Source organism: Sphaeramia orbicularis, chromosome 17, assembly GCF_902148855.1.
Source record: "Sphaeramia orbicularis chromosome 17, fSphaOr1.1, whole genome shotgun sequence".
Classification (NCBI taxonomy): Eukaryota; Metazoa; Chordata; class Actinopteri; order Kurtiformes; family Apogonidae; genus Sphaeramia; species Sphaeramia orbicularis.
This window is the reverse complement of record NC_043973.1, coordinates 24153394-24168969: the sequence shown is the minus strand read 5'-3', so window position 1 is coordinate 24168969 and position 15576 is coordinate 24153394. Positions and strand designations below refer to the sequence as shown.

The following is a 15576-nucleotide window of genomic DNA, read 5'->3' as shown; positions in this document are numbered from 1 at the left end:
TATTAGTGCTGTCAAATGCTAAAAATTCCAATTAGATTAATCACAGGGTTGCTGTGGATTAATTCAGATGAATCACAATTAAATATTCATTTTTAATCTATATTAATCGCGTTTCATTTTGCATGAGCAAACACACTCAAGAAAGAAGGGTGTATATATGCACTTAAAGTGTTTATTAAACACCCTCAACAGTTTCAACAAAACAACTTGAAACAACTGTTCCATCTTGTTTTTTTGTCCTCATATTTCCATCCAGAGGGCCAACGTGCTGTTTAGTGTCTTCCATCTTCATGGGTTGGTTCTGCTGCCTGTCACTACCGGATCAGCTGCCCATTTGTTCATGCAAGACTGTAACTCTACTAGGACAAACTGCCCGAGATGGCAGAGACGTTCAGAGTCATTCTGCGCTGCAGATGGGTTAATTGTGTTAAAGTTTTTAATCAGATTAATCATGATGATGGATTAATCTGCATTAATGCATTAATTTTGACAGCCCTAGTAAATATGAAAATAACTCTGTACAACCCACTATGTGTTCAACATAAGATGAAGAGTTAAAAACTTTCTTACTTTTTTCTGTCATGCATCAGCAGGATAATCATTCTCCTTGACTTCCATTTGTGCAACGTCTCTTTGAAAGGATGTTCCAACCTGCAACTGACGATGGTTTTGACAAAGACACACATCATTTTAACAGAACACACTTCCTCATGTGAACGTTCCACAAACAGTGTTTTGCAAATTAACTGTTGCAGCAAAACAACCGAAGTAACTTTTACTCCTATTCCAGAATGATAGAGGGGGGTGCCAGACCTATCTACAGCACTGGCACAGTGATAATAAAATGTAGAGATAGGTCTGGATATGCAAGACTAAGTTCAGTTGGCACATCTTTTGGTGGAAGGCTCCTTGATATCCTGAACAGGTGTCCTGGATTTAACAGCACACGCTGAGTCAAATCTAAATATGCAAAATGTGAGAGAAGTTCAAGTCCTACTTATTTTTTCCTCTGCACATCTAGCTAATCCCTGCATGACAATAATAATGTCATTTTATTTTTCAAATCTGTTTAGGATAGAAACATATGTTTAAAAAAACAAAAGGAACAACACATTTGTGGCAACATAAACTGGTTTCTCATAAATGAACCTGTTTAACACACATGGCACTCTGGTACTGGACTAACCACAGGCTCTCCTAAGTCCTCCTCCTTGTTTGGCACTTTATTTAATTTTCTGTAGGTGTAAAATATTAAATTCATTCAGCCACGTATCAAATGTTGGGAGCTTGTCAGATTTGCAGAAATGTCAGATCTGTTTTCTGTGTAACTGTGGAAAGTGAGATGGCCCGGGCTTCATCCTTCACTCTACATGATTTGACGACAACAAATGGCACAGTTAGAGGGTCAAGGGGGAAGTCTCTCTCAAAGGCCATAGAAAAAAATACAACCCCAGAAAGTTTGTAGTGTGACATTGTAAAAATTACTGAAATTGGCTGCCTTAAGCCTCTGAATGTTTTACACAAAGAGGTGAAAATCTGAATATTTCTGTACAACTTTGAACTGTAACCTTAGCATTTATTGAACCACTGTGAAGCTTTTCAATACAGATTTTCCCCATTTTCTGAAATAATAGTATCCAGTAATATTAATTTCAATTTTTGCCAGTCTTTGATACTATTTCCACTTAATATCAACCATCTTTCTGAGGATCTGTCACAATTTAACTGTGCATTTGGACAGTTCTGTGGTTAAGGCCAACAAATATTCACCAATACAACCAATTAGAAATATTACATGTAAATGTCATGCATCAAAATTCTCATTTAAAGTGCAAAAGCATTAGCAGAAAAAAAAAAATGTATCAACATAAGTATTGGTAATGGTAACAGTAAGGATACTGATGCTGTTATAATCAGATTTTTAGTAATGAAACACCAGTGTCACATGATGTTATTGCTGGAGGTGTAGCTAAACAAAAAAAAAAAAATTCTAATGAGCAAATCTGTGGGCAGTTTTTGAAATTTATATATAATCTTTGATTTTTTGACATGTATGAATGTAAAAAAAAATCAACATGGATGTGTTTGATGGACTAATGATGCATTAAAATGAATCCATATGAGAAATTTAGAGGGAAAAAACACTATATAATAGCACTTTCAGCAAATGTGAGCCAACTAAACACTACCTTTTGCAAGATGCCAGAAGCCACGGAAGTTAAATATCACTGATTTGATCTTTAACAACGTGTCGTATTTTATTATTCACGGTGCAAAATCTTCATCTTGAAAATAACTAAGCCTTGTGAATAGATTTTGTAGAGTTGAGGTCCAATTTGTACTGTTTTTTTTTTTTTTTTTGGCTTTTTTTGTTTGTTCGTTTGTTTTACTAGATTTGTTGACAATAAGTAAAACAGAATCTCACTTGACTTATTAGTTGTTTATGTAAATGTGGATGTTTGTGAGAGATTTCTTGACACTTCATGCTCAAATTGGGTTCAGACTTGAAAATATCATTTGAGCGTTCATGCCAAATCAACATCCTGTAAAAATGACTGAAGACATCACAGGGAGAGAAATAAGTCACATGTAATGATACCGACGGAAGGGTCAAACATCACACAATAAAGACGAAAGCACAGTAATGGAGGGTTCTAATAACGAGCACATGAAGGTTTGATTTCAACTGACTACCTAATACCCACTGGACTGGTGCGGTGACAGAGATCCAGTATCATTACAATATATAGTGGCGTGGGTTTATATTTTGGCTGATATGCAATATATTTACAGTAATAATGCAGTAAAGGTGATTTAAGCAACATCATGAGCTTATCCAGACTCCATTGTTTACAAAACTCTGCAGTCTTAGCAGAGCTACATCGCAGCATATCATTATTATCTTATATCATGTACGCATCAACCCCCAAAATCCAAAAACCCACTATCAGTTGGGATCTATTGTTCACACTGATGACAAGGCAGCTTCCAAAGGTCCACCAAGCTTAGTACAGGGCTCTGAATAATAGTAAAGCACACTGTAATTACCATCAATATGATTTACTTCCTGCACATGTAGCCTTGTTTTGGCTTTATAGGGACTGGTTTAATAAGACGGTCACCATGTATGAAAACTCACACCAGAGTGTATTTAAAATGTATGAACTGCCTCTATATCTTCAGATATGTGATTTTACTGTGTTTCTAGCATGATAAAGGAACAGCACTCGGGTGGAAGGGGGAAGATACCGGCCTATTGTACAGAGCACACATGCACGGTTGCGCCACATGTATGCGGCCTGTAGATATTTCCACCGTGATATGTATCTTTATGACTGAGTACATTTAATCCAGCCTGGCCTCTAATGTCCTTTTGAGAAATGTAACTACTGTATGAAGCACAGTGATAACCCAACAAGTCCAAAAAAAACTGTTGTAGAGCAAAGTGTGTGTGTGTGAGTCCTTGTTACGACCTGAGTCAAATTACAAATGGATGTAAGTATTTTAGCTTCATGCAAAGATTTTTTTTTTTTTTTTTTTTTTTTGAGCCATATTTCGATCTTATGTGATACCACACCAACTCGGGCTTGTTTTATGTCTGTGTAAACATTTGTGCAATAATTTATTAACGTCTTAACTTTTGTTTGCATTTAGAATGTGAAGTAGTGCTCGCCATATAAGATAATGTATAAGGAGTTAAATGTAGAGAGTGTATAAGCTACTTTGCAGCGTATCTAGTTAAGCAATAAGTCTCTAGTATCTCCCTTTATATGGCACTGACCTGTATATGCTTTGTACATATGAAAATAAACGGATGAAATCTACGTACATGCTGTGTACATAGGAGAATTATGCATTTGAAATTCAACAGCCATTGTTATTTTTCAGAGAACATGGAATTGTTTTTGTACATGGGTGAATGATTAAATTTAAACAAAAAAAAAAAAAAAACCCTGAAATGTTCGCTGAAATGTGTGTTTCTTCCTGGTGTGTTGGTGAAGGGTTGATGTAGTGGTTCGATGCCAAAATTAGGAAAATGGTATCGTTTGATTCTTGTATCACGTTAGTGATAAAGGTATAAAAGCACTGAGGGGTAAGATTAAATAAGTTTATACTTCTTCCTACTCCTTTTTGACCATGCAAAATTCAGACTTGTATGTGCTTGAAGACAGATTCTGTCCATTTACATGTTTTATTTTGTTTTATTTTGTTTCTTTGCGTGTTTGAAATAAATAAATAAATCAAATCAAATCAAGGAAAAACAAAGACAAAAGAACTTAATCCAAAAAGTTTATATATATTTACGCAGGACATTCAGACATTCAGTATCAAACATAGCCCAACCGACATGACGGAATGACCCAGGAAAACAACACTACAAAATATCCATAGAAAACCAATGCAATGCAATAGCAACACGTGACTTGATCACAAAACTGTACAAAACTCAGTTTGAACAACAGCTTTACATTCTGGTTGAACTCTCCAACATGGTATACTGTTTACGGCAGCAATAAACGTGGAGCGAGATCAGTACGTGAAAGGCTCGGAGGATGAGAGACAGAAGGCAGCGAGTGGAGGACACACGGTTAAAGAAGGAAAGGAGATAAGGAGGTGGAGGGAGGTTTACAGTAAAAGGGGAAACAGATTATGTCAAATCCAGAACCAACACAATCTCCAAGGTTACGTTGACACTGCAGGCATTCAGATTAATCACTCATCCTTTTAATTATTTTAGCTTGGTCAGAATCAGATATTACACAAAAGAACAATAGTGAATCAATAATCATCTGTACTGAAATAAACCTTGAGGCCATGGAAGTCTGTGTTTCTGGTTTTATTTATAAACTGATGTGGAGTGGAAGCCAGTAAATTTAAGATCTGATGAGAATTAAGAGAAATAGAACTGTACTTTTTCATTAACTCAATCCAATCGGTGCTAAATTATGATAAATGTCAATCTAGAGTGACATAGAAGTATCTGTATCTGCTTTGTGACCACATCTGGAGGTGGTCTAGATCTGAATGGAATGGTTTCAGATTTTATGTGATTGGTGCAGTTCACCTGTAAATTTGAGTGTATATGAATGAATAAATCTGATTATTGCCTGCAGTGTAAGCGTGACCCAAGAGACACAAAGATGGACATTAAATCACATTAAATACTCTTTCTCCTCCTTCTTCTCGTCTTCTTCTTCATCCCTCTCCTCTTCTTCGTCAAATGAAGCCACTCCAGAGGATGCACGGTCAGAGAAGAAGCTCCTCGGGCTGCAATGCCACACCCGAACCTCATGGAATACACTGCCTTCCTCCTCCTCATCCTCTTCATCCTCCTCTCCAGGAGACTCAGAGTGGGAGGTGGAGTAGCAGGAGTCGAACCTGCTGCTCCTGGCCCGAGGCCTCCACTCAGGTTTGTGGTGGACGCAAACCTCACCATGGTGCTCCTGCAATGGTGCGGGCTGTTCCTCATCCAGCCTCTCTTCCTCCTCCTCTTCCTCCTCCTCCAAGAATGGACTCAGGCAGTCGCTGGGTAAAGTAGGTGAATTGGTCTGGGACAAATGTGGGTCATTGTGAGAGGGAGGCCGATTGTAAAGTAGACCGCCGCTGTTGCCGCTGGAGCCAAGAGGAGTCCCGGAGGGCGGGGCCACGCTGTTGACCTCAGGCTGGTGTGGCGTTCCGGATGAAGGATTGCACGTGGCGGCGTCTGAGGGAGGAGCAAAGAGTCAGAACACCTGGAGGCGGATAGATTATCAGGGGATGGATGGGAAGATGAGGAATGTTTGGTCAGTGATGGTACAGAAATGATAAAGGTGAAGTGAAATGAGATGAAATGAATGAATGTGCAGTGACCATGAGTACCTGAGCTCTGCCTGGTAAAGGTATGATTCTGTCCGTTGGTGTTGGAGTCTTCATCATTGGAATCTTCCTCATCATCATCATCTATAGATGCCCAGGCACGGAGCTTGGCCTCAGCAATGGCAAACTGCTCAGCCACCCCTTGAAAGACAATAAAAGAATAGATAATCAGCAGACGAAGCGATGTTTGAAGTAGTTTTTAGTTGCAGTCTGAACTCAGTGAGATTTACTTTATCTACAGCTTCAGGGAGATACTGTTAGAGATTCCAAATATCCAGATCTGAACCCCTTTAAAAAGCACTCAGATGTGAACATGGATGACCATGAAAACAAAAACGACCTGTTTGCATTTTTGCTCCAGGAGTGGCTTAATGGAATTTCCCCTTGTGGGTTTAATAAAGGCATATCTTATCTTATCTTAAAACACCAACAGCAATGTGAAAAACTGCATGAAAACACTGAAATATAAAGGATGTTCCACCAAATACTGAACTAGTATTTTTGAAAAATGAATATGATGGTGTTTCTGTATATAATTTGCAACACTGTATTTTGTGTTATTTTGACCAGATAACATTTTTTTTAAAGTAATGAATGAGTAATAATAGTTGGAATTTCAGTGAAATGTCAGCATTTTCTAGAATAAACAAAAAGCATTAATTCCTATAGATACTAAAAACAGTGGTCTTTACATTTTTTTCTGAGGTGTATATATGGTAGCAGGATTTTCAAGTCTTATAATTTGAATTTTTTTTTTACTAAACTTCTGTCCATCCAGTTTGTTCATCTTTGTAATCACCTGTTCAAGTCTAAATGCAAAGGCCAACATATAAATATAAACTGCTTGGAATAATAATAATAATAATAATAATAATAATAATAATAATAATAATAATAATAATAATAATAATAATAATAAAGCAAAAATGACATCCCTCAAAAAATCCAGAATTTCTGAACATGTAAACACTGTTGATTTTTTTTTCCATTTTATGCAAATTTGTGATGCATTCAAATTTCCACATCATGTAAAAGTTGCATATTAGACCCTACCTGGTTGCAAAATAACTGTCTCAACCAAGCTCTGCTCCTAAATCTGTCTTCCAAACCCTGGTTTCTGATGGATTCAGAGAAACCTTCCCTCTTTAAGAAGAATAATGTGAAAACATCCTGACACTGCACTGTGAAAAAAGCATGAAAACACTTATTTTGAGCCCGGGAGTGTTGGTGGACATGCCCGTCGATCAGAATGTGAGGACTTTATATTGTGTTAACGTACACAGGCTGCATCGGCTTCTACAGGCTCCCCCTCCCCTCTCCTGATCAAACCATGCCGATGTCACCGGCGCCAGAAAGGATGAGTCACAGCTAAACAACAGGAGCTGTTGTACCATTGGTGGGCAGTGAAGTGTTTTGGGAGAGTGTCTAATAGGCCACCATCTGCTGCCAAGACAAGCCGTCACCCATGAGACGGCGCAGTGGGCGGGGCGAACCACTGACATTCAGAAGTTTTAGGGATTAGGTGCATGAAAGAAGATGGGAGTCAGCCAGAAGATGAAGCTGGAACTAAACCAAGCTAAGTAAGAGGATACACATGCCCACACAAACAAACAAATGACATACACCAGACACCAGATAGTCTCACTGCACGTGTACTTTTAACAAACCAGGTCTGGGAATGAATACCTGCAGCAAAGCGCGCCTCCTTCTCTCCCTCAGTCAGATGGCAGTAGGAGCTGAAGTGGGCAGCTGGCGGCGGGTCAGCCGGTTTGGGCCAGCCTTTCCACTCAATGAGGTGGGCGACCCGGCCCTGAGCCAGGGAGGTGGGCTTGGTCACATGATCTCTCACTGCCTGAGAGATACCTGGACACAGAGAGGGAGAAAAATGAAGTCACAGTGTAAAACATGTAGACAGGATGACTTAAATGTGTTTAGATTTAGAAAAAAAATCATTCAGAGAAGAGGATAGCCATTTAAAATATGAGTGAATTCTTTGTTATATATTTTCTTAAACTTATTTGTTTACTGACCTATTAACTACATATATAAATAAATATATATATAGTTTGTCCTTGTTGGTTCAATGATGCCTTTAACTTTACATTTTGTATTGTAAAAAGTTGTTTCATTGCTTAAAATAAAATAATAAAAACAAATTTTAAATTAAAAGTGTGTATGTAAAAAAAAAAATCATAAAAGATGATTACCATTTAAGGAGGATCTGGCAAGTGCTGCGAACTCATGGATGCTGACACCTTTTCTTGAGTCTGCAGGAGATTTTCCTGACTTTGGAATCATTTCACTCTCCTCAAATTTCACCTGGAAGAAATACATTACATTTTAGTCAAACTCCTCTGTTTGTGCCAGTGCATGAACGCGAAAAATCAACTCTGTTTTGTCTCCATTTGTATTCAACATGCATGATTAGCCATCTATTTCAGCATTCCTAAAACAGGGTTTACTCTACAAATATTTACTGTGTCCAGGTTCTGTATAAAGCATCTAAAAGTGAAGTTCAACTCAAATACAACTCAGCAGACAAACACACTGACAAACAGCAGTGTGTTTGCCCAAACAACATAGTAGAACTGCAGGTCTGTTTAACACAAACTTGATCCTACCTCTTCCTCTCTATGTCTCTCCCTCCTTTCTCTGCTCCTGGATCTCAGCCTCATTGTGGCCATACAGAGATGGTGTCACAGCTCAGCCAACCACCTCAACTAAAAATCACAGCTTGGGTTCACTGGTTTAAAGCAGCAGGCAGACAAGCAAACAGCTATGCCCTAAATTTACTGCACAGATGCTAAAGCCATGGTAAGCCGGTGAAACCGGTTAGAATGGTTGGGGTCGAGGAAGGTTGAGGCAGTGGCGGCATTCTCTATGCAACCAGGCAAACATATGGCGTGTGAACGTCTCTGCTAAGCAGCTCCAGACAGACCTCCTCACCCAAAAGCTGCTAATCCCTATTAAAAGTGATAGCGCCATCTAACTAACTCTGTCCAAAACAAACTCACGTTTCCATACAGCTGGTAGATCTAAATCTGTGCCTGCAGTATAAGACGCAATAGAATGATTTGGTCTGGTTGTTTTAAGAGGGCCTCTGTCTCAACAAGAAAAATTGCCTTTAAACATCTCTGCACGTGCATGACTTGACAGATAATCCTGAACAGATTGGCTCTTAAAGCAGCTAACAAAGAGGAGGCTCCTGGCTGTGGCTGAAGGCTTATGTAAAGTCAAAAATGACAGTAAATGTGTGTCACGAGGAGGAAGGAACCTGGGAGGCAGTGATATGAACATACAAACAGCCTGAATGACGTTGAGCGCTCCTCAGAGAGGAAAGCTTCAGCTACAAAACACACCTGTGAGCGCTGCAGACATCAACCATGCACAGCCCTGATAAACACAACACATCTGCCACGAGGAGGTTCACACAGCTCCTGAATACAGCTCAGACACACAGATTTCAGCACCATGGACAGCTCACATTTCTGACAGTCCTCTATGTCTTCAGGCCACAAAGACAAAAAGCTCTATCATATGTAACACTTTTGAACTGATTATTAATACAATTTTATATTCTGTTCAACATCTCACAGTCCCTCAAAATAATCTTGGAACCCATAGGAAGACTCTCAACTGATACAGATCAAATACATGTCTTCTTTTTTTTCTTTTTTTTTTGGAGATGCAAGATTATTCAATTAATGCTAGATCTATCAGTAATATATCGCTAAGAACAATTTCATTTATTAAGCCTTGGTCTATTTACTGAGGAAATATGTAAAACATTTGATTCCAGTCCTTTAAACATATATATTTGCTATTTTTCTAAGTCTTTATGCCATTGTCAGTGGATAGACTGGAAGCTATTGATACTGCATGTACATGAAAATTATGACTTGTTTTTTTTTTTTTATAGATTTGCTAATTAACCATATATAACTAAATTTCGGTGAACAATTTGAGTTAGTGAATGCTTACTCACAAAGAACTATGAAATATTTCATTGCATGTTTATTTAACACTGCTATTTTCTATTTTGAGTGGAATAAAGCCTATTATTTGATTTCTCATGAATATACATCATCATGCATATACATCACAGATTAAAATGTTTATATATACTGTTTTTCTTTGTGCTGATCCTACTAATGCTTCTGTCATCCAAGTAGAAAAAAAGACAGCCGGTTTGGTTATTATTTTCCATAATTTTGTAATTATTTTGCGTATGCCTACCCCTTGCAGATATATACTGTGTTTGTGCGTCTTTGTCACATTAATAACAGGTCTTAAGTCACCTGTGAAGACACTGTTTGGGGCTGATGGGTCGTTTAACATCCCCAGAGCTGGTGTGATGGGACTCACAGAACCAACAAGTGGGATCGAGTTGTCTGCGGACATGCAGCCAAACACAAGCCTGGATATGGCAGATATGGAGTCTTTTTGGTCTTATTACGGCGCTTTTAAGCAACACAAGCGACACACTTGACGTCTGAATAGCACATCATCCCGCCATTGATGGCTGCAGGCCTGCACAGCCTGCAATTATGGGGGAAAAATAAGGCAATGAGAGGCGTGGGTGCTGCGGGTCTCCTGGCAACCTCTGATCTGCATCTGCATACCAATGGCTCCCATACCTGCATTGGACTAACAGATGCCAAGAGCCGCTGCCCTTTACATGCACTCTGACGGCTCCAACGACGCCTTGTGTGTGCGTGTTTGTGTTTGTGTGTGTGTTTGCGTCATTGAGTCGACACTCGGTGCTTACCTGTAAGTGTGACCGCCGCGGCTCATGATGATAATGCGCGTAATTGTCTCCAATCCGATCAACAGATGACACCGCGCGGCTCGTCCTGCAGCTGCGGGGCTTTGTGATGGACCTTTACTAACACACAGCCGCCGGAAACATCACCCCCACCACCCCCCACCCCCTTAAACTCCAGCAGCAGGTCTACCCGCTGCACAGACGCACCATTTGTTGCTCGGTAGGATATATGGGTTACATAGGCTTGTCCAAATGTCTCCCGATGGCACGCGTCATCAGCGCAAGGCGGTGTCACATTCCGTCTCCCCCTCCCCATGCAGCCCAGATCAAGATACACACACCCGCAGTTGGAGTCCTAGAAAGCACTGCGGCTCCGTTCAACTTCACATCTTTCACATATTGGCTCATGCAGGGCGACCAGACAGACCATGAGGTTTACTTTAAACCAGGGGTGGCAAACTCATTTTAGTTCAGGGGCCATATTTAGCCCAGTTTGATCTCAAGCGGGCCAAACCAGTAAAATAATGACTTAACCCTTTCATGCACAGTGGTCACTCCAGTGGACAGTTCTTCTCCAGCTGTTCTCTTGTATATTCATGGGTTTTGTTGTTTTAGTTCCATATCAGCCATCACAGTGGACACTAATGCATCACCCCATACACTGACATTCATACAATTACTGTAACTTTGCTGTTCTTTTTTTTTTAGACATTTTTTTTTAAATTTATTTTAATTGTGCATCTTCATAAGTACAATACAAAAAAAGAAAGAAATTCACATTTTATGATACAAGATTTTGTGACACACAAAGTACACACACACACACGCACGCACGCACGCACGCACACACACACACACACACGCACACACACACACGCACACACACACACACACACACACGCACACACACACACACACACACACACACACGCACACACACACACACACACACATACACACACACACACACACACACACACACACACACCCCCCAGAACCAATGGTGACCCCTTACCAACCCAAGTAACTTTGCTGTCCTTAATAAGCCTGATCTGCAGTAACATGTTTGAGTGCAGTGGCGGCACCAGGATTTTACAAGTGGGGGGGGCAACTGGAGGGCAAAGAAAATGTTGGGGGGCGGACAAAAAAATGTCGTGCATAACGCGAAAGTAACGCTTTGCGCTTTAGCGGCTTTAGCGGCTGATATATATATAGTTTGATATATATATATATATATATATATATATATATATATATATATATATATATATATATATATATATATAGTTACTATATATATAGTTTACAATATATATATAGTAACTATATATATATATATATATATATATATATATATATATATATATATATATATATGTTTTTTGCCTAAAGTGTAAAAAAAAAAAAAAAACACTCAGGAAAAAAATCTCGTCTAACGTTCTTATAATTCATCCATGAAAGGGTTAATAACTTATAAATAATGACAAATCCAAGTTTTTCTCTTTGTTTTAGTACAAAAAAAACTCCAATTATATTATGAAAATATTAACATTTTACAAAAAAGATGTGAATAACCTAAAAAAACAGAAATTTAATTTCAAAAATTAGTGCAATTTTAATAATATTATGCCTCAACTTATTACACAGGTGTCAAACATGCGGCCCGGGGGCCAAATCCGGCCTGCCAAAGAGTCCAATCTGGCCCTTGGGATGAATTTGTGAAATGCAAAAATTACACTAAAATATTAACAGTACTTTTATTTCAGATTCCACATTCAGACCAATTCAATCTCAAGCGGGCAAGACCAGTAAAATACTATCATAATAACATAGAAATAATGACAACTCCAAATTTTTCTCTTTGTAAATGTAAATATTTTCATGTATTTACACTAAAACAAAGATTAATTTTGCAAAAAATGTGAATAACCTAAAAAAAATATGAACAACCTGAAATGTCTTAACTCTTTCCCCGCCATTGACGAGATATTCCGTCAATTGCTTCCCAACGCTTCCCCGCCAATGACGAGATTTTCCGTCAATCCGTGTTTTCACTGTTATACTGTAGTTGGAGGTGTTGTGGATCATGTGAATTACTTTCCTTAGTCCAAAAACAAACAATTAAGCAGCTTTTTCGGAAAAATGACGGGCCGGGTTTAACGTTTTTGCACTGGAGTCTCCGTATCCCATGGCAACGCATCCAGCGGCAGTCACTGAAGGAGGAAATGAAGACTGCAGGAACCGCGCGCAGTTTCAAAAGCCTTAAAGATGATTATGGAGACAGAGTCTGACAATTCAATATATGATGGAGCTACAGAAGAACCATTTAGAGACAGAAACGGAGAAACAGAAGGTGAGGGAGACGGACACGGAACACGGGAAACACGGAGCGGCTCAGGTCCGACACGGAGGTGCGGGTGGGGGGGGGGCGGGGGCACAGAGCAACACGGAGAAAATGACAGACAGGAGGAAGAGAAAAGAGACATTTCTAGTGGACATTCAAGGAGAAGACAGACATACAGACATGGGACAAGACAAAGGAAAGCTAGTCTGCATCTGTTAGAGTGAGTTCAGATTCAGACTGAGGACACAGAACAGATTCAGCTGTAGAATGTCAGCAGGACACATGGAAGACACTTTTGGATTTGGCTTTTGTATGAAATAAATAAATACATATATTCATACAGAGATAAATAACTAGATGTCCATATAATTATTTACAGATCAAACACAGCAGCTGGTCCAACAGGAGGACCTGGTGCAGCCAAAGGCCAGAAATCTACAGTATTTAGTGCATTTGTTTCTTTTTTTCTTGAAAATGAGGAATATTGAGGTGTTTATATCCAAAAGCTAAACTACTATGTGTTAGACTTATAACTGATGTATGTAAATGTGCAAAGTTTAGAAGGAACCTGGTGCTTTACAAGATGTTTGGTCTAAAGTTTGGTGTGGATTCCCCTAACATTTTGTGGAATGATGGGATATCTTAGAGCTGTTTGTTATTATTATTGCTGTTATTATTATTTTATTTTGTGATTTTGAAGACAGTGTTACTGTTGGTAAATAAGAAAGAGTCAAAAATGTAAATAGGAAATCAGTTTTCTCTTGAAAATCAATATCTTTGAAAAAAATGCAATTTTCTCAGCTTTTTGCTCAAAATTCAGTTTTTTCCTGAAAATGACCAATATTCAAATGTTTATATCTCACGAACGAATAAAGATAGAATAAAAAAGTTTTTTGTGTTTAAAAGTTGAAGTTCTGTTCTTTCTTTTGATGTATTCAGTGTTCACATACTCCTAACACAACATTTTCAGTGAGCCTCCAAAGATTAGTGAAAATGACCAAAACGGCTGGCGCTGGCTACCAACTCACTGGAAAATGCTCTGGCGGGGAAAGAGTTAAGAGAAGGACAATTTCAACAATATTCTGCCTGTTACTAAATGTTTTGTGTGTTTGTAGATCCACTGTGATCTGTAAGTTATAATGTACATGTGGAAATGATAAACTGAGGCTTAATATTGTTAAAATTACGCTTATTTTTTTCAGTTTCTTCATGTTATTCACATCTTTTGAAAGGCTAGTTTGTAGATGTGAACCTTTTCATAATGGAAATTTACTTTTTTCACTCTAAAACATAGAGAAAAGTTTAGAGTTGACATATAATAACATAATAATATATACATTTTACTGGTCTGGCCCACTTCAGATCAAATTTAGTTGAATGTGGCCACTGAACCAAAATGAGTTTGACACCCCTCACTTATTATTTATACATGTACATTACACACAATGTTACATAAACATTTGGTAACAGGCAGAATATTGTTAAAATTTTGGAGTTTGGAACTAAAATTTGAACAATTTCTACAATATTCCATTTCTTATTATTAACACAACTACAGATCACAGTGGATCCATAAATACACAAAACATTTAATAACAGGCAGAATATTGTGAAAATCGCACATTTCGGGTTGTTCATCTTTGTTTTTATTTATGTATTCATTTGCATTTTATTGTGAAAGAATAGTTTTGTTAATGTAAATATTTTCACAGTGTAATCTTGTTTTTTTTACTGAAATTTTTTCCACATAATTTTTCACAAAGAAAATTTGTAGTTGTCATTATTTATGGGTTATTGTGTTGTTATTTTTATTTGAGATCACATTGTTCTGTATGTGGAACCTGAACCAAAATGATTTGGACAACCTGGACTGTTCAGGTTCATTTTTAGACTTTCATCGTACGGGCCAGAATGGACCCTTTGGCGGGTGAGATTTGGCCCCTGGGCCGCATGTTTGACACCTGTGCTTTAAAACATGGATGTCCAACTCATTTTAGTTCAGGGGCCATGCACATACAAGCCAATTTGATATTAATCCTTTCATGCATAGTGTTCACTTCAGTGGACAGTTATTCTACAGCTGCTCTCTGGAATATTCACAGGTTTTGTTGTTTTAGTTGTATAATCAGCCGAAACAGTGGACACTCATGCACCATCCAATACACTGACATTCAAACCATTACTGTAACTTTGCTGTTCTTGATAAACCTGATCTGCAGTAATATGTTTGAGTGTACATCAATTGTTAATTGTTAGACTGTAATTACAGTTTTGTTTTGTTTTGTTTTTTCATATTATCTCCATGAACTAGGAATATTATTACTGATATTAATTATTTAAGGAGAAGGGGTGGGATTTTATAAGTTTTGCTTCTTCTCACTCCTTTTCAAATATGTATTATATGTCTTATGTTTAAGTGTTTCGTTTATTTATTTTCTTCTGTTTTGACATTCATATTCAAAATAAATACATCAGTCAATCAAATCAATCAATCAAGTGAGTCATAACTAGTATTAGAGTATGTTAAAATGTGAGAAAACATCAGATTAGCAGCATTAAAAATGGTTTTATATCATTGTTTTCATATCACTTTCTGATATTGGGTTTTAAA

At 38.1% G+C, this 15576-nt stretch overlaps 1 protein-coding gene across 2 annotated transcripts; it reads right to left on the bottom strand.

Moving 5' to 3' along the window:
- Positions 1 to 4716: 4716 nt before the first annotated feature.
- fam131aa (family with sequence similarity 131 member Aa) lies at positions 4717 to 10867 on the bottom strand. Of its 2 annotated transcripts, none has more exons than XM_030161361.1 (5): positions 10625 to 10867; positions 8064 to 8175; positions 7543 to 7719; positions 5860 to 5997; positions 4717 to 5704 (listed from the first exon to the last, which is right to left on the bottom strand). In XM_030161361.1, exons 2-5 carry the CDS (start codon positions 8152 to 8154, stop codon positions 5154 to 5156), a joined length of 957 nt encoding a protein of 318 aa, XP_030017221.1. In that variant the 5' UTR covers positions 8155 to 8175; positions 10625 to 10867; the 3' UTR covers positions 4717 to 5153. The 2 variants fall into 2 exon arrangements, with proteins under 2 accessions (XP_030017221.1, XP_030017220.1); XM_030161360.1 differs by lacking the exon at positions 10625 to 10867 and adding an exon at positions 8478 to 8753.
- Positions 10868 to 15576: the final 4709 nt, after the last annotated feature.